Source organism: Psittacula echo (genome assembly GCF_963264785.1).
Source record: "Psittacula echo genome assembly, chromosome: 2".
Classification (NCBI taxonomy): Eukaryota; Metazoa; Chordata; class Aves; order Psittaciformes; family Psittacidae; genus Psittacula; species Psittacula echo.
Window position 1 is genome coordinate 73396665 of NC_137737.1, and position 23072 is coordinate 73419736.

A 23072-nucleotide genomic window follows, 5' to 3' on the forward strand; every position below is an offset into this window, starting at 1 on the left:
GCAAATTGACAACTGTAGTAAAAATGGTAAAGACAGAATGGGAAAGAAAAGAACACACTTACTATTCCATGACTAGTACAATGTCATTATTAGATTCAAAGGCATCATATAGCTGGATGAGGTTCACATGATTCAGCTGATTCATGACATTGATTTCATTCTTTACTTCATCCTGTAAAGAGTCATGAGTATTGTTTCAGAAAGCTTTTCTCTAAGAAAGCTACATGAAACAGGACATAGTTTGAACCAGACATCTACATTATATTCATGTTTTCACTCATGGCAACCAAACACATGGTTTTGCTTTGATTATTCCTGCAGTGGTAGATGTCAAGGCTATAGGAGCTACTAGACTGAACTCAGAGCTCAAGTGGGGGACTGCTTCAGTAATAAGTTATCTGGGGGGAAAAGGAAGGGAAAGCCCACATGGACAAGTGGTGGGTTCTCAGAGACGTGAAGAAAAGAGAAAAGCAGAATAGGACTTGGTTCAACCAGCTGTAGGAATACAAAATCAAGCTGCATAGGAAAAGTCCAGAACAGTCCTCAAAACATCCCTTTGCAGTCAGAGGAGAGAGACTGCTACCTCCATTCAGCTTAACTATTTTAGATGTGCAGCTTAGGATGGGCTGAATCATTCTCTGGTGTGTCAATCTCATTCCATTGACTAGAAGGCGATTCTTGGTGATCAGCTTTGCCCTTGGCAACCCCACTTAGCTGAGACAAATCTCACCCTTGAGTGCCATTAGTGTCACTGCTGTCACACGAAGGATGCTATGAATGTTTTTCCTGTGAAAACAAGCCCCAGATGGCTATGCAGTTTGCAAAACAGGCCAGATGAATTCTTCTCATCTGTATTTGTGTTGATGCGAGGAACCCAGATCATGCCTGTTATCAGCATTTCTCACAGTGACATCAAGTCTTTGCAGCAAAGGCTACAGTCTGCTTGGGAGGGAATAACACTATGTCACAGACCTGACAGATGTTTTCGTCATTAAGGAAAACTAATAGAATTAACAGCAGAAGGTGAAAAAAGAAAGCCAAAATGACACAAAATGCTGAAAAGAAAGTTGGAATATGTAAGAGAGAAAATCCAAAAAGAGGACTTTGATGAGTTACTAGAAGTTCTGGAGAAGGGAAATAGAACTAGAGCCAATGGTAATCCAGCAGCTCCTATGAGTGTGATGGCTTGTGAGCCACTTGTCCATGATCTGTTGTGTAGACCACATGCACTGAAGATGTGGGATCCACTGGGGAAGAAAAGACTAAAGTCACATTCTACCAACCTTCTGTTTAGGACCTTTTGCTTTTATAATTTTGGCTGCTAGCTTGAGACCTGTTGCTTTCTCTTCACATTTGTGCACTTGACCAAATCGTCCTCTGGGGGGGGGGAAGAGGGAAAAAAAAATAAATCAGCCACTGAATGTAAACTAGGTTATAACCATCAGAAATTATCCTCTTCCTACTAGGTCCCATTTCAATTGCTCTATTGCTATTTTGTTGTGTAGATTAGATTTGCTACTGCTCAGTTACGCACACCAAAATCACCCATTGTTCTAGCTGATATTATCCCACTTCTATGATCGCCTCATAACATGCAATGACTAATCCTGGAGAAGTCAACATAATGTCAGGATAACAACTTGCTTACGTGCGCAATCTGTGATCTTCTGATGAAACAAAGCTTTACCCAAGACCATACTGCCATCAGAAATGTCAATATTACTCTTTCCTAAACAATGTCAGCATGAGAGATAATGCAACTACATGGCCTGTCAGCTTAGCCTGCTGATCTATCTGAAAACATGCATGTGTTTTCAGGGATGGGACCTACTGAGAGAAAGAAGACTACAACATGTCTCTACGTCCTGCTGGCTGCAATGTGAGGTAAAGCATTACAGCATCCTAGGAGCACCGTCATAAAGCCTGAGGGCAGCTGGCTGACCTAGAACAATACCCAATATAAACCAAGTCTGCTGATGCCAAAGCTTAAGCCAAAATTCACCCACACAGTAAAATCAGCCTGCTGTTTTCACCCCTTTCTAAAGCACTGTTAGAGCTTAGACTTTAATGACTTTGGCTCTAGTTAGGCATGTTGTTTCCATTTACCTTCCTGCATGCTTGTATGTAAATTTGTGCCCTGTTTTCCGTATTGATTGGTTTCACCTGACTTACCCTCCCAGGATTTCATTCTTGCTGACGTTATAATAACTGCTGATCCCCACCCTTTTGGCTGAGACAATCCGGTGATCAAATGGTGCTGGTGGAGTAGGACTATTATCTACAAAAGAAAAAACAGACATCATAATAGTGGTCACATGCACTACTTGTCTATCTCATATTTTAGTCCCTCTTCTCCCCAGCTAAGCTCATTTAAGAACTGAATACACCTCCTGTAAATTTTATAGACAAGTCTTTTTCTGTTATTGAAGAAAAGGCTTGATCCAAGAGCTCTGGCTCAGAAGGCAGGGTGTTGTTGGGGACCTACACTACTAAGACAAGGACTTTCTTAAGTTACCATCTTCTGCATAACAGTAGCAAGAGGCAAAATGTAGACTGCTAGACTAAGCCAATGTAATTTCATGCCCACAAATGGCCTTAGCAATTTGTTTGGAAGGAATTCAGCTTTTTCTCTGATTACCCCTCCATCCCTCCTCAGGGACTGTTAGTAGTTGACTGTGTACTGTAATTCTCCAGTCAGGTAGGAAGAGACCTGCCCTAGGCCAGCTAAAAGAGGCTACTTTCCAGGTTTTGCTTTTCATAGAATCATAGAATAGTTAGGGTTGGAAAGGACCTTACGATCATCTAGTTCCAACCCCCCTGCCATGGGCAGGGATACCTCACACTAAACCATGCCACCCAAGGCTCTGTCCAACCTGGCCTTGAACACCGCCAAGGATGGAGCATTCACAACCTCCCTGGGCAACCCATTCCAGTGCCTCACCACCCTCACAGTAAAGAATTTCTTCCTTAGATCCAATCTAAACTTCCCCTGTTTAAGTTTTAACCTGTTACGCCTTGTCCTGTCACTACAGTCCCTGATGAAGAGTCCCTCCCCAGCATCCTTGTAGGCCCCCTTCAGATACTGGAAGGCTGCTCTGAGGTCTCCACGCAGCCTTCTCTTCTCCAGGCTGAACAGCCCCAACTTTCTCAGCCTGTCTCCATACGGGAGGTGCTCCAGTCCCCTGATCATCCTCGTGGCCCTCCTCTGGACTTGTTCCAACAGTTCCATGTCCTTTTTATGTTGAGGACACCAGAACTGCACACAATACTGCAAGTGAGGTCTCACGAGAGCAGAGTAGGGGGGCAGGATCACCTCCTTTGACCATGGTCACGCTCCTTTTGATGCAGCCCAGGATACAGTTGGCTTTCTGGGCTGCGAGCACACACTGAAGCCGGCTCATGTTCATTTTCTCATCGACCAACACCCCCAAGTCCTTCTCTGCAGGGCTGCTCTGAATCTCTTCTCTGCCCTACCTGTAGCCATGTCTGGCATTGCTCCCACCGAGGTGTAGGACCTTGCACTTGGCATGGTAAAACTTCATCAGGTTGGCATCAGCCCACCTCACAAGTGTGTCGAGGTCCCTCTGGATGGCATCCCTTCCCTCTGGTGTATCAACCGAACCACACAGCTTGGTGTCATCAGCAAACTTGCTGAGGGCGCACTCAATCCCACTGTCCATGTCATCGACAAAGATGTTGAACAAGACCGGTCCCAACACCGATCCCTGAGGGACACCACTTGTTACCGGTCTCCAGTCGGACATCGAGCCATTGACCACAACTCTTTGCGTGCGGCCATCCAGCCAGTTCTTTATCCACCGAGTGGTCCACCCATCAAATTGATGTCTCTCTAATTTAGAGACAAGGATGTCGTGTGGGACAGTGTGAAGAATCCCCTCCTCTACTGATTGACACAACTGGTCATTTTCCACAGCATAGTCAAAACCTTTAAAAAAACACATTTATTGCTTGTGAACAGGAGGGAGTTTCACCCTGGCAGGCAGCACTTGGGATTTCCAGTATGGCTCAGGACCCGGTACGGTAGGACACATGGTAACTGTCACATGCTGCTCTGAAGACTTTCTGTCGTTAAAAAAAGATGGCAGGTAAAAAGGTAAAGAGGGGCACAGAGAAGGGACAGGTTCCCAAGAACACATTGCCGCAGCTATGGAGTTTCGGCACAAATGCAGGTCTCTGGTATTATTGTCTGGACCTTCACATGCTGGACCATTCTGACTTCCTGATGTCAAAATCCCTGCTGGACACCAGCCCTCCACGCCTAATTTCTCTTTGGATTTTTTGCAGGGTGTTGTGACTTCGATTTCATACCCACGTTGTTTGCATTTGATTGATATCCCCGAAAGTGACCTCTGGCTGACCAAGGTGACAAATACTTCTTCAACTGGTTGGGAGGGCTAGAGCCCCAGTGTTTCAACATGAGCTCTCTGGTTTGGAATGCCGGCTCCCTTTTGTGCGAGGCTTGTTGAGCAATTTTAAAACCATTCATTACTCCAGTGAAAATGATTAAAAACACAAACAAATATAACCCATGACAGCATGTAGCTGGCAGGAACACTTTGGTCATTAATGTAGCAGTAGATTGTCCTTATTCACAGTGGATGTCCATTTTTCAGGACACCAGCTGTGTACCTAGAATTTTTTTTTTGACAGTGTTAATAACTTACATGGTCAGGAAGTTAGTTCATGGTCAAGGAATTGTGAAAAGCTGGGGCTTCTGGAAGTTTGCCACTTACTTGGGATTCTGCAGAATTTGAACTGCACAACCTTAAATATGTGCCTTTGTGTATTACTGAGACCCACAAAATGCCAAGGAAACTTCTACCCTAAAGGCAGAATTTCACTCTAGTAACACACACTCCAAGGGCCCTTGTAAGGGCATGTAAGTGACAGAAGAAAATGTCTCTCTGAAAGCTCGGCTCCCAAATGTTCCTAAAATCTGAGCAAGGATGAGTTCTAAAGAGGCCAGAGTGCCTCTTCGAAACTATGCCTAAGTTTTAAGCTTCAAGATTTTCCCATTGACAGACCCTCTACTTTTTTTTCCTGCACACCAGAGGGGATTTCTCTCTATTCAAGTATGACTTCCTATTACAGATTAAAGATGCTCCAAGAGAGACACTCTTAACCTTCACGTCATCCTTAATAATGTGCCAGAGCTCAGGACAGGTTACGGAGTCTAAATTTTAAGTTTAAATTTTAACTACTGTTTCCTGCTACAAGAGCCTAGCACGAACATTTAAGAAATGTTTCCATTTCCTACTCTCCCCCCATTCCCAAAGCAAAGCAATTAATTTTCAGTCCTATGCATGCACATGCACACACATACAACTTCAAATCCTTCACGCCATCCTCTTATGTATCATCATTTCATATACAAGGATAGGCAGTGAAATTCTCAAGCTGGAGGTCTAATAATAGAAATCTCTGCCTTACGCTGGTGAGCACTGCTTCAGAGTTTGGTGCACAAGCAACATTTCTCTGACTGTTCAACAGCTTCAGTCAGGCTTCCACACGAAAATATATTTTTTTATTTTATAGGCTGCAGTTGTTCTCACTTCGGATTGCAATAGTATGAATATGAGCAAGCTGCTTTGCAGGCTACACCCAGAGCATTGCAGATTCTGTTTTAACACATGTTCTCAGCACTTCCACGGGTCAGCCAATTTTGCCACAGATGACAAAATTTCTCCCACCAGTTTAAACTTAGGACTTTTAGCCCTATTGTTAAAAGAAGAGGGAAAGCGGACAGTATTTGTGGAGTAGTTGTGGCAGAAGCACATCAGTCATGACTAGTTTGTGCCAGAACTGAAGCCTCTAAGACGGCAGCAAACAGAACCCTGTTATTTCCCATCACCTTAGGATATGGCCCATGAACAATTGCTTCCTGCCAGAGCTACCATGCACACCTTTTCCCCCTACTAATTACAATCATGAAATCATTCTCTTCTACAGATGTCTCTCTGATCATTACAGTGGAATCAAATGCTTTGCCTTTAGGAATACTTCCTATAAGAGCTTTTTTTTCTTTTTTAGTTTTACATGTGCCATCAGCACTTTCTGCATCTATCCTGCTCTTTTTGTGATCATCTTTGATTAGGCCTCCATCATTCAATCCATGCTTACTGCTGCCACTATTATTCAAATTGGAAGGTCTGCTCAGTGACTCAACTATAATTTCCTGTACCTTTTTCGCAGCCTTTACACCTGCAAGGACAAAACACGGCATTAGTGCAGGGTACATTTAAATCAGAGCAAATTTAGAAACATAGGTAAAAAATGCCTACAGTATATTGCATTCAAATAACATTAGGTTATTTTCCTTCATGGTGTAAAATACATTGTTTTAATACTCACTTTGAGTAATAAAAATTACCCCTAAGTTAATCATGACAGCAAAGTGTTTCTCCACTACTGAAATCCTCACCTAAGCTCTTCTCAATTTAACATTTCGCTATCAATCTCATCTTTAAAGCAATGGGAGAACATTGGAATTTCACTGTGTTCATATAGGTTTGTGAGAGCTTGAACTGGTTCATCACTGAAGGACTATATATCAATGCAGCAAAGAATTACAGTTTAATTGCCTGAGCAAAGTTTTATGGTTTTATGTTATCATTTAAGTAACTGCATTTTGCAGTAACTTAATTCCCAATTGATACACAGCTTGATCATAGGTTATATGATGCTGCAGTATACAAATACAACAATGGAGAATTCTCAGAAATGAAGGCTAGTCCAACACAATTCTCATGTTCCTAACCTTTTTCAAGCAAACAACCAAAGCACACTGTTAGCACCATGTATGGTAGATTGTTTTAATTTCAGCTTAGAGCTCAGACCAGAGAGATAAACTCATTTTACTCTTTTGTATTTGGCTGGATTTTCACTAGTATTTATATTAACCAGACATTTTGACTTGAACTTCACCTTCTAAAGCATGGGTCTCTTAAGAATGTGCAGCCTGAGCTTCAGACCTTACCTTCCCTCTGGTACCTCTTCATCATCGCTTTGTCCTGCCTTATATTCATTTTGGGAAGGAGCTGGTGGTTCCTCAGCATCTTTTTCACTCTTATCAGCATTTTTCTCCCCTTCTTTTTCCTTCTTCTCTTGTTTTTCAGCTCCAGACACCTGATGCTCCTCCGTCCTCTCCCCATCTGCTGGGGACTCACACTCTACCTCCTGCTCAGTTATCCTTTCACAAGCATCAACATCTTCTTCTTGCTGCTTTTCTGTAGTGAAGGATTTCTGAACAGAGCTTCTCCTACATTTGGAATAGCTTTCAAAAGCCAAACTTTCTCCTTTCTCCTCTGGCCCTTCATTATGACATTTGGAAGGATCCATTCGAAGCAGAACAGAACTTTCCCTCTTGGCATTTTCCTTGTTGAGCTTACAAACTTCTTCCTGAGAGCAGGACTGACTCTTCTGGATGGCCCCTTCTGTAAGCAAACAGATTACAAAGGAATCTGTCAGTAATTCTCCGATAGTAACAAAGTAGGGTTCCATACTTCGTGTAACTTCTGTTGCATTTTGAACCAGGCACACTTGCTTTTCTCTCCCACTTTCAAGGTCAGTGTAAGTTCTCCTAAGCAAGAATAGACTACATCTTTAAAACGGGGATATCATGGGTCACAAAGTCTTCCTTTTATACACAGCATTGGAAAACATTTTTCTCACTCAAATTTATTGTCAGCCAAGTGAAAGTTGATAAACTCCTAAGGCAAAGCATTTTTTGAGCAGTTTACCACTGTGCATAGGCATGTGAAAAGTAGGTTGATACTGCTTGAACAATTCTCACTCATGCTGATGGGCACACACATAACCCAAAGAACATCACTGGAGCTGTTCAGAAGAGTAATGGCTATTTCTGTGCAGTTGTACCCTTAGGAACTAGAAACTGATCAGAAACAAAAGATATTCTAACCTGTTGAATCTGGTGGCTTCTTCTCTTTTGTTCCCGTTTCATTAACATGTGACTTTTCTTTGATGACCTGTGGAGAAGGCAATTGATGTTAGTCCCAGTATACAGCGTTCACGTTGCACTGTTCCTCATGAAATTGCAGACTGATTTATTTTTTGTCAAATCCAAGCACTCTGTGTTATAATTCATGTTCTTTTAATAAATTATGGTCTTTATTTTAATCACTACCAAGCTGATCAGATTGGTACCAGTGTAAAGCAAGAGAAATTATCTCAACTGTAATTGACATCAGTGTTGGCATAAACACAGAAAAGATCAGGATTGAGCCTCAGAGACTTAAAGCAAAAAGCATCCAGAAATGAGCTTTTGCCCTGCACTACTTTTGCTGTTGAAAATTAGGTTAATTAAGCCAAAGCTAGGACTATTTAGTGTTGTAGTAAAATGCCCAGTAACAGTCTTACTGACAGATTTCAAAAAGTTTTGGTGTTAATCAACGTCTGGTTACAGCAATTTTAATGATCCAATAATTTCTTACAGGCTGACCAAATCAGTTACCAGTAACTGGAGCATATAAACCAGGATGTCAGTGTTGTAGGGCTCTCTTACCTACATTTTACAATGCTACAGTGACATCTAGAGGTGCTTTATACCAAGCCAGCTCCTCATAAAAACTGCTATTAGTGTTAACTTTATGGCTATTTACTCATATTCCTATGCTGTTTGCTCAGTGTGTTTTTAAATTGGCTGCTCCTAAACTTGTAGTAGGATGGTGACCACAGTAAACCGTGGTGTCTTGCTAATGCTCGGTGCTCCTTTTCCACCTGCCTTCTTCCTCTCACAGTACTATGAAACTGGCACTATCATTATTAGTAACAGATCCACATGGTGTGAAAAGTGCAGATACCTCCAAATATTTTCCAGAGAGACTCCTTTTGGTCTTCGAGCTACCAGCTGAAGCAGTGTAATACATATTTCAACAAAATATACAGGACCAAGCACTTAATTTTGAGTGTTTTAATCATGCAAGCAGTCCCACAGCTTATTCATATTGTATTCTGAGCATGAAACAGTCCTATTACTAAACATTTGTTCTGGAAAGCTTTCTGCATTTTTTATGACTTTTTTCTTTTTTGTTTCAATTTCATCAGGCTATACGGAAAATAAGCATGAAATTAAAGCAATGTGTGTCAGCTACAAATAGTTCAAGGGAAAGAAAGCAAAGAAGCAAAAAAGAGTTGAGGAAAATTGGATGAAGCAGCATGAAAGGATTTCAGCAGGACTTCTTAGAAAACCTTGATCTGCAAGGGAAAAAGAAAACTGTAATATGAGCATCAGAACTGCGACTGACAACTATTTAGGATGCAGTTGGTCCCAGGAAGTTGCAAGCCACAAAATGAAGAAGGCCTAAATACAACTTCGTAAGTACCCTTGAAATATAAATTGGAGCCCTGCTCACAAGGAACTTAAATATAAATGTAACGGTTCCAGATAGATCACAGAGAATCAAATAATGCTCATTCTGGTTTTTTTAATAGCGAAAAGCACTAAAAGTAGTAGGAAAAAGCCTCAGACTTATACATTCTGCAGTGTGACCTCAATTAGTCATGCACTCAGATTCCTGTAAGTATGTCAGCCTCACCATACCACTGAGGACATCAGCTCAGATCAAATACAGTCAGCTGAGCAAATAACCAGAAAGAGAGAAATGGCCTCCAGACTCTTTGATGAACGGGGCCAGATTTCACTTCTGCATTCAGAATTGATTGCAGGCACACAGCACTTCCTACTAAATATTGCTGTATTTTGCAGGTGTGAAATACAGAAGCCAGCTTTTGAAAATCTAAGGGAAGGAACACTGGATGATGCTGAAAAACTGAAATTGCCCTAGTGTTACGTAAATTACTACAGCATTCATTAAAGCATCATTTCTGATCTCTTACTTTTTAACAGCAGCAAGAGCTCATACTAATTTAAATGAAAAAAAAAAAAAAAAGACTACAAATAAAACGTTTACTGGTATCCTTCAGAATCAATAAATGTAGCTATCTGCAAAAAAATATACTGTCAACAGTGCATTAGAATAAGAACTACAGTATATGGACTAGACATTGGACTATTTGTAGAAACATGTAGTCTACATATGAGCATCCCAGTTTTCTCCATGTTTTGCTATTTGTAGCAACATGTGACTTCAGCCTGTCAAACCTCGACCCAGCAATAAAAAAAGTGAAGTTTTGCTCATTATTTCTTCCCCATGAAGGGTGGGATTGAACCAGGTTGTCTGGAGCAGACAGAAATCAACATGTCCCTCCCAGCCAGGCAACAGGAGGCACAAAGCCCTCCTGTCGTCTTTCAGGGTCATGTGCTCCTGTGGCGTCTGATCCTATGCAGTTGGGCCAACTGCAATTACAGCCCACAGGTTACAAGCACCCAAGGCCACAAGGCTCTTCTGAAAATCTCATCCGACAGGTGTAGTGGTTTGTTAAGGACATCCATCCCACCTGACTACTCATTACAACACCCCTCTTCTTCAGTCTGATAGCAGTGCCTTCTTAAGGGTCTTTTTGATTTAATCCCTATCAGGATTTTATTTATGTATCATTCTCCCTGAATTTTGGTGATGTGACTTTTTCTAGTCTGTAATTTCTAAAATTATGGAAATCAGTATTTCTTAATGGAAATTATGCCTCCACCTTATTTTTCCCTTTTCTTGAATGACTTGAATATGCACAATAAGGTTAATGGCACTGCTGTCATTTTCTCTATTTGTAGAAGCCAAAAGCTTTCAATCAAGTTTCATTTTAATTCCACAAAAGGTTAAATATGAACGGTTGCATTGTGACCCTGCAAAATATACCAAAGCAAAAAGGTGTCTGTACCAGCTGGTATTGTGTCTTCGAAAATACATTTTCCAGACTTAAACATATTCTTTCAGATGGAGCATTGCTAGACCCTAAGTAATAAAGACAGAATAAAAGCCCACTTGATGATAGCAGAATAATGAGAGATTCTCCAGAGATTGAAACTTCAGTATAGACAAATTGAAAAAAAAAAAAGAAAATAAAACCTTTCAGAAATTATTTACATTGACTTTAGAAACCTGCAGAAATTAAGCAATAAGCAATTATATATAAAAATATAATATATTTTTACAGACATTTCAAATGCAGCATGAAATTAATGTTTTTCATAGACATCTGACTCCTTTTTAACGACCTGTACTTAGTTAAATTCCTTCTTTATACTGTAGCAGTCCTACCCTTGGAATGTTTTCCTAGCTAACTTTCAAATTTTTTTTATTCACCTAATAAAACTCTTTGATTTTCTTTTTCTACTGCAAAAATTTTTGTAATGAATGGCCTCACAAAGCAGTCCCAGCCTTGTAGTTAGAGGTCCTTTATCACCCCATCGCATTTTATTTGTTGTCAAGGCATTATTCTCAACTTCAACCAGACAATACCGAGACACAAAACTTTGCATATGCCTAAATCCCATTTCTTACTTGGTGTCTTTTTCTCATGTTCTTTGAAGATACTTTGAAGAGCTTTGTTATGGCAGGATATCCTGGTTTTGTGTAAGACCTGATCACCATCCATTTATCCAGATGATTAAGTTACTTGCGCTTTGCAATGAATTCATTTCACTAACAGACAGAAATTAGCCATGTGCCTTACCACCTGAGCATGGTGCTGTGATTGCTCCTAGTTATCTCCACATTGGTACACAGGAAAATGCATCACATACAACAGAGACCTGGGGACAACAGTATGCATGGTGGTGCCTCCTGTGCTATCCCTCAAAGCTGGAATCCACTCCCTGCCTTCCCTTTTGTGTTCCTCCTCAATATACACCCTTTTTTCCCACTAGCTGTGTAAAATATTCATTGAATGTATTTTTGATTCAAACCTGTAAATGGTACAGAACGTACACATGGGAATTCTGTTTTCATACTGTCAGGCAGTTCATCTGCTTCTGTATCACTGGTTTTTCCTACATTACACAAACTGCTGGCATCTTCAGGCAAAGATTTTGACTCTTCCATAATGTTTATATAGCTTCTTGAACTAAATAAATCATTCTTCTGCATTAATCAAGTTACTTCTGCAAACTTGAGTCACAAGTATCTTTTGAACACACACACACACACACACACACACAAATAACATCTGAGATGAGAATTGTGATTCCCCCAATAGGAAATACAAGAGAATTTTTATGTGACCTGCTGCCTTGAAAATACATTGGTAATGAGGTAACAACCTCTGCATGAAGACACATACTAAAGACTGAAAAATCCCTCTGAATAACACCATCCTAGGTAAGAAACTGAAGATCAATGAAGCCAAAAGCCTTGTTCATTCCCCATTTCACTTTGCCAGCTTCTCACCTGCTTCACTGGAGAAGCATTGCCTGTCATGTTTTGAATGGATGGTTGCTCCTGCCAGACTATTCTTCTCAAAACAGGGAATCTTACACTGAAGAGTCGAAAAGGCTTTCATGCAACCAGGCTTATGATGGAGCCCATGGCCTTGAGCATGCCATCTACTACGGTGAAGACACAGCATATTGCGCTAACAGGTTGCTTTTTAACATCTTTACTTTTGCCTTGAGGTCTAGTCAGTGCCTTTTAACAGAATCAGCAGCAGGCATAAGAAGAGCTTTGCAGGTAGATATTTTTTAACTCAAATCAATTGGTATAATTTTAATGTTTCTGGAATACACAGAGGCCTGTAATAATGACCAACAAATCTGAGGCTATCAATCTACCTCCTAAGACCAAAGCATTCAGCATTACCTGGCTTTGATACATGTCCTTTCACTGCGTCGGGGAAATGAAATCAACCTGTTACTATCAATTTTGGGTTTCTCACCTGAACAAATCAGGGGCAATGTCAGGCAAGCACAACCTCTGGAGACTCCGGCTGCTTGTCTTATTGTCAATATTGGACAGCCTCATATCTACCCCTTCTCTATACTGCCCAATGTACTCATATGTGTGATGCCTGCGCATGCGCTTCACAGGTGCACGTGCCTCATATGCACCTGTACCATAACTCTAAAATTTTCTGTGTGCAATTCTCCACATTTTCCCTATTGCCAATAAATGTCTCATCCTCTAAAGTGGGTTCCACTATTATGACAGTTTGAGAAAGGAAGAAAAAAGTCCAGCTTGAAAGCCAAACCAATGGCAGATCTTTTTAACCATAGGCATAAACCATGTGGTGGGACTCCTCCCAGGCTCTGCTGGGGCTGCTGCCCAGCCTCCCATCACTGTTCCTCCTCACTGGTGCACATGTGCAGAAAATCCAGAGTGATGCCAGAGGATGGCACTAAATTAATTGTGATCCAGAGCAGCCACTCTTGCCATCAAAAGTAAGCATGTCAGACACCCCTCATTTAGTTGTAATGACACTCTCCTACCAGAGGAGACATTCAAGCATGGCACCCTTAATACTGCCAGACATAGCTGACTTCTGATAGGCGCTGACTGGAGTTCTCACCTGAAAACTGACTAGATGGCTAGGATATCTGATGTCAAATGGTGGATTTTAGATGCCTGCAGTGGGCAAAGACCTCTTGGCTGGGCAAATCCTTCCTGCCACTGTCTCACCTCTTCAAGGAACCATCTGCTTTTTTCAGGGCTGCTGCCTGATGACCTGCCCTGTTGTGCTCTCCTGCATTTGCCAGTTATCATCTTCATCATGAGGTCTCCCTAGTTTTGTAAAGGAATTGTAATGAATTCTTAAACACACAGGCATTAATGTCATACCCATAACCCATTCAAGGTGGCGTGCAGGTATTTAGAAATCAGATGTGCCTGCTTTGATTCCACATGTTTCTCAGAGTTGTAAAGACAGCAAAACCATAACAACAGTGCCCAGGGCAGGATCCTCCCCTGTGAACACTGTAGAGAAGACACCAAATTCTGAGGGAAAGTGAAAGCAAAATTAAACAGCATTATGAATTGGAAGGGCATGAAAAACCTCCTATGGCTGTCAGTTCCCTTACACTGAGAACAGGGCAAAATGTGATGAAAATCTCATCTGGAGAAAACATACTGGTTTTATAGACAGAGAAAGCCAGAGAGAGAATTATAACTCTAACATACCATAGCTCACTCAAAACTGGAATAATTCTACCAAGAAAATATTTAGGTAAAGGCATCAGTTCTGAGGGGAAGAAGATCATTTCCAGGAATAACGGCAGCTGAAGATGCTGACTGCATGCTTTGCCCAAGCAGCAGAGAACCCATCTGCTGAGATTCTGCAGGAAGCCCCTACCCTCAAAAACCACCGAGGACAGCAGCAACTCTTGCAGACAGATAAAAACAGAAAATGAAAATCATTGACTATTTGTCTGGAATATGAAAAATACACAGAACACAGCCAATCTAGAGAATCTGAAGAACGCATATGCGACCCTTTAGTATTTGCAAGCAAAGTGAAAGAATCGGAAGAACAGTTGTGAGCCAACGCTGAATGGATCTTAAAATACAGGTGGCAAACAGCAGTTGCATTGCAGACTCCTGCTAAAGCAGATAGTGAGCTGCAATTCAAGCGTGATACCTACACAGGAGGAACAGAGGATTCAAGCAGAAAACACAGCTCCTGCTGCTGGTGTAGTTTTAGTGTGGGAAACAGCCTCAAACCTCTAACAGTTACTTAGTTCTATGGCAAAGCCTGTAGAAATGGCAAGAGACCAAAGTTACAGCAACACGCAGGCAATTACAGAAAGTTCAACAGAAATTTATGATGGCAAAAAAGGGACTTTCTGACCCTCCAGGTGAGTATTTGCAGGTTAATAGTGTAGAATCTCTAAATTATTTAATTTGGAGGAAATAAGTAAAGTATTATTATTTTACTCCCTTTCTTTGTAAGTGGAAGAAATAAGGTTGAAAATGGAGTTACAGAGTTATTTTGCAACAGGATTATCACAGACTACTTAAAAAGGTGAATTTGAGGAAAACCTCAAGACTTTTAAAGACCCGTACTGTAGAACTGCTGATTTCCCTGGGTGGTAGTAGTGAGAAAATAACTTAAAATGACAAATAATTCATGCTACTTCTCTCAGCCATGTGGTGATAGGGTCACGCTGCACTCAGTGGAAAACGGCGTGGAGACATTTGGCAGCACTGACAAAGCATGAAGTGTCTGCAGGCTACACAATATTATAACTCTAACCCAAGACAGAAATTAACTAACCTCCTGTACAAGGCAGTGGAGGTATTTCAGGATGGCAGTAAAAGGCAGGAAAGCAGAAATTTTGCTTCAGAGGAGAGTGATCCCTGTATGTTACAAGAGCACAAAAAGTCCATGTGGAGCGTATGATTGGAAAACTGTCCCACTGCTGCTGAAGCCAGTAGAGACGTTACACACCCCAGCTGCTTATCACCCCTTCTTTATCTCTCTCCCATTCCTCTTCTTCCCTCCCTGCTATTCTGCCTTTTCCACTGCTCTCTACTTAATTCAGCTCTGTAAAACAAGTCAGATAGATAGGAAAAATTTAAAAAGAATCCTGCAATTAATAAAGCAAAAAGCAGCACCTCTCTAGAGAGGAAAGGATGGGAAGGCAGATCATTAAACAGTATGTAAGCACAATCCGCTTCCTTATTCAGATGTATCCATAGCCATCTATTGCGCTATCCACTAGTAATTAAGAATTATTGGATTATTTTGCAGAACTGGGCTGGGACAGCCACGTTTTTGTCAGACATCTTAGTCACTAGGACTGAGAGATGCAATTTGCTTGTAGCTGGGGCAGGGTAGATGACAAATAGACACATCATCCAAAACATCTAACCATCTCCAGCAATGCACTGAAGTGAGTACTGTCCTTCCAAATTAACTGTAGTGAATGGATCACCTTGTTCAGGGCTGCAAGGAAACAGAATAGGACTGTGCATGTTTAAAGTCATTGAAGGGTTGCTCAGGGTTGTCATGCGGAGTTCACCTAGGATAAAAGAGACACTGGTCTTATTGCCAGGCAGCCTGCATTTCTCCAGGGTCAAAGTTGCCATCAGGTGGGGACTGGAAACGGTGATAAGGATTGTGTTAACAGAAGCAAGGAATGATTTCTGCATAATCAGATAGATTTGTTCATTGCTATGCCACCAGGTATCAGTGGAACATTTCAGGTGTAAAACTCTGCAAGGGTGACATCCTTATTTCTCTATTCCTTTGCTTTTCTTTCTGCTTTTCTCACAATTTAACATTTTGTTTGTAAATCCAGTTTGAATATGTGGCAGGCAGAGGCACACACAACCAACTTCACGGTGTCTGATGGACCAGTTTTTTCACTAATGTGCTCAGAAATGCTGTTACTACTCCTTCACACAAAGGAGACTTTCTTTGCCCTGAACACCAGTAAATATGGGCTCCTACTAAGCTGGCAGCCAAGCTCAGCAGTCTCTGCTGAAGAATATCATACCATGCTGCATTATTCTTATTGCAGGGCCGACTTCAAGTCTGTTTTTATTTAAATCCAAGATGACTAAGCGTTTACTAAAGCCAGCTGTTGTTCACAAGATAGCTTGGTAATTTTATGATGGTCCTTTCCTAATAAATCAAACACACAGAGAGGAAGGTAATGACAAGCTAACATATGTATGCTATCTCATAAAACAAACAAAATATTAACAACTTAATAATATCACCAGCGTGATTCCAGACATGCTTGTGCCGCCTTTGCTAAGCCCACATGCTAGACAAGCTTCTACGAAGTCCACTCAACATCACCAAGAGTCTGTCTAAACAAAAATGAATCAGTGAAGGGATTACAAACAGAGCTGCTGTTGGAAAAACCAGAGACTCTGCTCGTCCCTCTCCTTGTTGGGTCCTTGTAAGTAGGCTGCCTCTGTTTCCATCATGTTCCACTTCCAGTCCCTTTGTAGCTCTGAACTCTCCACTTGGCACTGCATCTCTGCCATCCTGGCTCCTCTCTGGCCTGCCAGGAGCATGGCCTCCTCCTCTGACCTGCCTCTTCCACTACACCCACTGGCTCACACAAACTCACTGACAAATCCTGCACAGTCCCATCCTTTCTCTTACACTGAATTTCTAGCAAGCAGAGCCTTACACCTACTCAGGCCACCAGGAGCTGCCGGTTCATTAGCATTCCAGGACTGCTTCAGTTTATATTTATAAATAGTTTAGATGAACATGAAATTCCACTGAGACTGATGGAGCTCTACCACAAACTGCAGTGATCACAGCACTACAGAGATGACCTGTGGGTCTCATTATGATGGGGGTTTTGTGGAAGATGTTTTTATTGACGTTTTGAAAAGTAAAAGAAGCCCTAAACTCAGATGCTTACAGTACGTAATTTTTCTCATCAAAGTAATGGTACAAACCAAGAAAACTTCTCTTTATTGAAACCAGTCCAATCTGATGTTCAAGAAGGGCCTGTAGAAACCACTTTTGTTGTTAGTCTTCTTTGGCAGAGAAGCAGCTTTCCCCTTCAGTTAATGATGCTCTGGAAATAAGGCTGCACATTTTATATGTTTACATAGTGGTAGATCGGCCAGTTCAGCTGACAGAGCTTTACAAGATGCTCCTCTGCTTCTACTCAGCACTGACTTCTGTTTTTGTAGCGCCTACAATGGTTCAAATTATTCTGGTCTACCTGAGAAGTGGGCTGACTCAGAGTAACCAAGAAGAAAAGCACCTGGCTTGATGACCTGAGCAGTCTAAGTAATATTGGGTGCTTCTTTGTTCAAGAAATGCCATTTCCAATAATACCTTCACATGATGTTTTCCTAATCAAAAACTTTAGAAAAACAAACTCAACAATTATTCTTTAAATTAATCAAAGAGTAAAGCCTGTTTGTGACTACTTTTTGGGGGGAAGGGGGAAATGGAGGTAAAGCAAAGTGCAAGAAAATATGAAAGATAACCTTTTTGGCTCACTGTAGGTTAATTAAATATTAAAATACTTTGTCAGAAGAAATCCCTTAAATTTCAAATGCTATCCGGCTTCTTTACAAAACAAAGAATAGTCGAACTATCTTATAAGAGCCTATTGCAATCAATGGAGCCTTTCAAGGGATTTTTGTGGACTTTTAATCTGACCTGTAAAGAACACGATGAAATTTCTGTTATGGTGACACAGGCATTTTTTCCCCTGAGGAAGTTTACACAAGCTGCAGCTCCAGTTACGGTAACCCTACCTCAGATCCTAGTTTAGAAGTCCTCCCCCCCCTGCTGATGGCCACAGAAATACCAGATCAGAACAGCACACTTAAGATGTTCTTTGAGATAAACAACATTCATATGTACATGCTCTGACCCAAGAAAGATTTTTAGTAGCTTTACAACGCTCTAGACCTCACTGCAAATAACATGCTGCAACTTGATTCTCTCAGATAATTATAAATCCAGAGAGGATTATAGTAAAATGTATGGTAAGAACCCCAGCCTCCTGAGGTGTGTGTCAATCTTTGTTACCCATGTCAGTGACCCATAGTTACGTTTGACAACTCTAAAGAATTAATTAGAAAAAAATGAAAGTATTTATCACTCAGCAGATTTTCTATATCTTTTCCAGTGAAGCTTCCTCAGTTTTTTCCAGTACTTTTCATTTTTAGAGGTTATTGGTTGCTTCCTCTTATGTGCTAGTGAAACAAAAAAACTAAGCATATAGCAGAACATACCTGTAGCTTGCAATAATTCCTAACAGGACGAAACACAAACCTGGGCTCACCTTTTCACTTTTCTTCTTGAGCAGGGCATCAGCTGTTGTCTCTGAGAAAATGTGCATCCTAAAAACATGTCCAGCTCCTTTTGTATAATCACCTGCCTTGCAAAGTTTACGTTTTGGAACATGGTGTTTTACACTTGAATTACGAATTACTAATGTTTTAACCTTCTCCACCAGAGGCCCTACAAGCTTCTGTAATCCAGAAACACTTTGCTCCAGTCCGTCTAGTCTTTTAACCTGCTGCTCTGCATTCCTGTTCATATCAGAAAGAGATTTTTTCATTTTAAGGCAAAGCCTCTTCATGTCATTACTTCTCAGACTTTCATTTCTTTCCACCCTTGATCCAGGTTCAGTTGTTTCCGCCTTTACAATCTCAATGTCTTTTTCAATGCAACAGATTTCTTGGGAAACGCTGTTAAGCTTCTTAAGAACATTGTCTTGCAGAATCAACAGCTTATCTATTTTCTGTTCAAGGGAGGCAAACTTCATATCCATGATGTTAAAACTTCCAGATGTGCTGACATCACCGCTTTCAACATGAAGAATCTGGGGGGGTTCCATTCCATTATCAGGCCCTTGGTTTTGCAAAGCATTTGGATCAAATATTTTGGCCAAGTTGTTGACCATAGACGTAGAAGAGCTCTGCCTGCTGGATGTGCTCATTTTGCTGGATTGGGTAGGGAAAGGAAATGCTCTGACGATCAGCTGCTTGAGGACAATATCAGTTGCAAAGGCTTCCCATTCAGACTGCTCAGATATACAGCCAAGTTTGGCAACTCCAGCTAAACCAATTTATAAACTACTCTCAAATATTTGACTAAAACAGAGGAAAAAGACACCCAAATTATTTAGGAAGAAAAATGCCTTTGATCCTTCTTTTTTTTTTTTTTTTTTTTTTACATATATGTATCTATATATAATTTTAAATATATATATGTCAGTTTCCAAATAAAGTGAATATAGAGATGCATATCCTAAATGCACGCAGTTCAGTGCCATCAGCCCTAGCAGGGACTGAACTATTTGCACTCCAATGGAATTTGATAGCAAAAAGGCTACACGATACATGAGAAGTCTCTAAGGGTAGATGCTTTGGCAGTGGTGTTGTTGGTTTTCAAAAGTATTATGAGTATGTAATGTGATCCCTGCTCTGAAGAGAATAAGGGTCCTTACAAGGACCTTAAATGCAACTGCTCGAAATTATTATGTCTTAAGGTGAGCTTTTCAGATTAAAATCTTTTTTTGTTAGAAAAGCCTCTTATGTTAGGAAAGAAGTCAATAGAGTTGTTAAAAAACAAATACAGTAAAGAAAGTAAAAGAAGAAGAAACTGGAATGAAGATATTTGAAAAACTCAGAGCCCCTTTCTCTACCCTGTATTTCAATGACCACACAGCCAGCTCTTCATATACAAGCAATTCTCTTCATAGCATATATCTTAATTTATCTCTGTATTTATTGAGACTGTACTAATTTGCCACAAATGAAGAAGCTCTATGTTTTACTATTATCTGTATGTGTCTGGTCATACAAATTCACAAATACAAAGTTTGATAGACAGACTCAGTTCTTTGCTTTGTTTGCCTGCAGTAAACATCTCAAAAACAGTGATTAGTATTCATCACTCAGACAGTCAGTTTAGGCTTTGCTTTTGCAAAAGACTTTAATTTCTCTCAAAAACACAACATTGGACAAAGAACAAATGTCATGACTGGGAACAGGATTCTCTCAGGCATAAATCTGAATTGTTGAACATTTTTCATGTTGGTTAGAAAAATAAAAACAGAATTAAAGAAAGAATAAAATCAGAACTTCTCATCTCAAGTCAACTATAGTCTACAAATGAACAAAAAGTAAATTGGTATGGATCATCTTGATGGAGAAATACAAAGAAAAGGCTGCCTTAGACAAATGACTGTCATAGATGACCGATCACAGATAGGTCAGCCTGCACTTGTGCTGTACTTCTTACAGAAATCAACATGTAGTCAGCCAGCTGGTTGGCAAACAGCCAGACTACTACTCTACTCAAAGGATCAAGAGCTTCTTTTGTGATCCCAGTGTATTTTTTTGTGGTCCCAGTTGTCTTTTGCCAACCCCAGCTTCGCCATCCTTTAAATGCGGAGCACGAGGGATAATTAAGTAAAGCACATAGTGAGTTCTGAATATCTAACGCACAAAATAGCCTTTCAAAATTTCATCTGTTCACTAAATGAAGAATATGAAAGGTCTTCTCTTTATTTTTAGGTGCCGAAGATGTCTTTTGGGGTCAATCACATCTGAAGTTTTCGAGTTTCCAAAAACATTCTCCCACAGTCATTTATGGCTCAGCATGTGGTCAGTGTTGATAAGGTAATTCAGGAGCTTGTTCTCCAGTTACCACAAGTTAATATAGGAAAAAAGTTCCTAGGTACATTTGTCACCTTATGAGAGCAGCGTGTTACTCTGAGTGAAAGGTGAACCACGTCCATGCATGACCATAAAACATGGATTGAAATCTCTTCTTTATATAACAGACATTACCAAGAGGTGACCACCATATGTTATTGTGCACAGCTTATTCACTGAGTGGATTGAAGATTAATGATTTTTAAATAGGAAACAGGATTGGGTGTTGGGGGGGAAATTAAAAATGGGGATTTTAGGGATCCCTATTTCATGGGTAGAATAATATACAAGATAGCAGTTAAAAAAAAGAAAAGAATCCCAAAGCAAAGATTATCATGACAGTTCTAGCAGAGAGCAGTTATGTTTGAACCCCTTTGCCTTCTTCTGTTCATCTCTGTTAGAAGCAAAAACTAAACCCTCATGACAGCTTCACATCTGCAGAAGCCCGTTAGACATAAATTTCCAGGAGAGGTGTTTGCATCTCTGTAAAATGGCCAGATTTGAACAACCATTTATTTTTGATGAAACATCCCTGTAAGAGTTCACAGTGAGCTTCCCCCCTGTCCCTCACACTCCTTACACAAAAAAAAGAGGTTAGTTAGACCTTGCCACCCATCCAGCTAAGATTCTTGCTCTGGGGGTTTTCATAGGTGAAACCTGTCAGCCACAAGGATTCTTTCCAAAAGGAGCACTATTTTGTAAAAATAAGAAAGGGGAGGGAATGTGACGGGACATACAGATAGCAATGGCAAAATCATTTGTTATATTAGTGAACAGTCACATATGTTAAACATTTAGATCTCTCCTAACAGTTGTTCAGGGAAACATTATGTGAAATACCTCAAACCGATACTATAAACACTAATAAAAGTTTTAAGCTCTGTGAGTTAAGATCCTATTATCAAGCATCATCTGTAAAGTCCTACTGATTTAGTATTATGCCATGACGCACAAAAATGCCAGACACTTTAAAATGTAGAAAGCAAACTGTAAAAATGCTTCATTAAAAACTCATCAGTATGTATTAGTAGTTCTGTCTGAAGCGGAAGTGAACTGGAAGAACGAACTACTGGTTAGGGGCTAGAAAAGAGGAATAAATGAAAGAAAGTTAACATCAGCTTTCTGTCTGGGCTCAGAAAGCTCTTGCCAGTAACTTCTTCACAGCTCGGAATCTGTGAATCCTGCCTCTTGCTCTGGAAACTGGAAATAATCTTTAATATTCAGATAACTTTAAAAAGTTCAAGAAGAATAAATTCAGGGATAGTATTCCGTAAAAAATAGTATTATTTTAAGCATTGAACATTTCTTTCTTTAGGCAGTGGATTATTACCACAGCCACTTTATTAAATTAAATAATACTATATGAAAATAATCTGAAATATTTTTAATAACCAAACACCTGGATGGACTTTTTCTAGTAACTGAATCTCATAGCAACTGTAGCTATCAGTAATGAAAAAAATAAGCCAGTATAACAACTTTCTTATTTTCATCTCATAGATTCCTATCATGATCATTGGATTTGCCCAGCACCGAAGTTGCTAAAAAGTCTGTTGAAAAATAAGGGTAGTTAACCTTCATGAATTGAAAACAAAGAAACACAAATGATCAAAATACTGTAGAAATTCCCCATATGCCTAGCATTGCTTAATATTACATTTCAGAATATTAACACTAAACCACTCCACCATGTCAGTGACAATATCAGCCCAAAGGCTGACACTGAACCCTGGCAATTTTTGTACAAAGGTGTAACAAACACTTGCACTACATAGTATAGTGTTAACCAACTGTGAAATTGGATGGCATTTAATTACCTGCCGAAAGAGTTTTATTTCTTCCATACAATTGCTGTTTTTTTTGCTGCTGAATTCTTCTAAGAACTACTGGTTTATATTTTAATGACTAAAGATCACTTTAAGAGCACCCTTATATACCACTCACTCACTTTTCTGCTGACTTTTCACTTCTTTTTATTCCTTTCAGTGTCTATTTTGTGTTTTATATATCCCTGCCCCGTATACCTGCAACTTCCATGTTCCTCTTCCTTCC

At 40.3% G+C, this 23072-nt stretch overlaps 1 protein-coding gene across 1 annotated transcript in view; it reads right to left on the reverse strand.

Annotated features, from left to right (window-relative positions):
* The window catches only part of MYLK4 (myosin light chain kinase family member 4), a gene marked incomplete at its 3' end in the record, with an annotated part of 173188 nt that extends 153264 nt beyond the window's left edge, over window positions 1–19924 (reverse strand). The window contains exons 1-7 of the mRNA XM_080609674.1: window positions 18638–19924; window positions 7940–8006; window positions 6998–7454; window positions 6203–6222; window positions 2173–2278; window positions 1284–1377; window positions 63–172 (exon numbers count right to left, since the gene is read on the reverse strand). Coding sequence (XP_080465800.1) covers window positions 63–172; window positions 1284–1377; window positions 2173–2278; window positions 6203–6222; window positions 6998–7454; window positions 7940–8006; window positions 18638–19297 — 1514 coding nt within the window. The 5' untranslated portion in view covers window positions 19298–19924. The remainder of the gene's footprint in view (window positions 1–62; window positions 173–1283; window positions 1378–2172; window positions 2279–6202; window positions 6223–6997; window positions 7455–7939; window positions 8007–18637) is intronic.
* Window positions 19925–23072: the final 3148 nt, after the last annotated feature.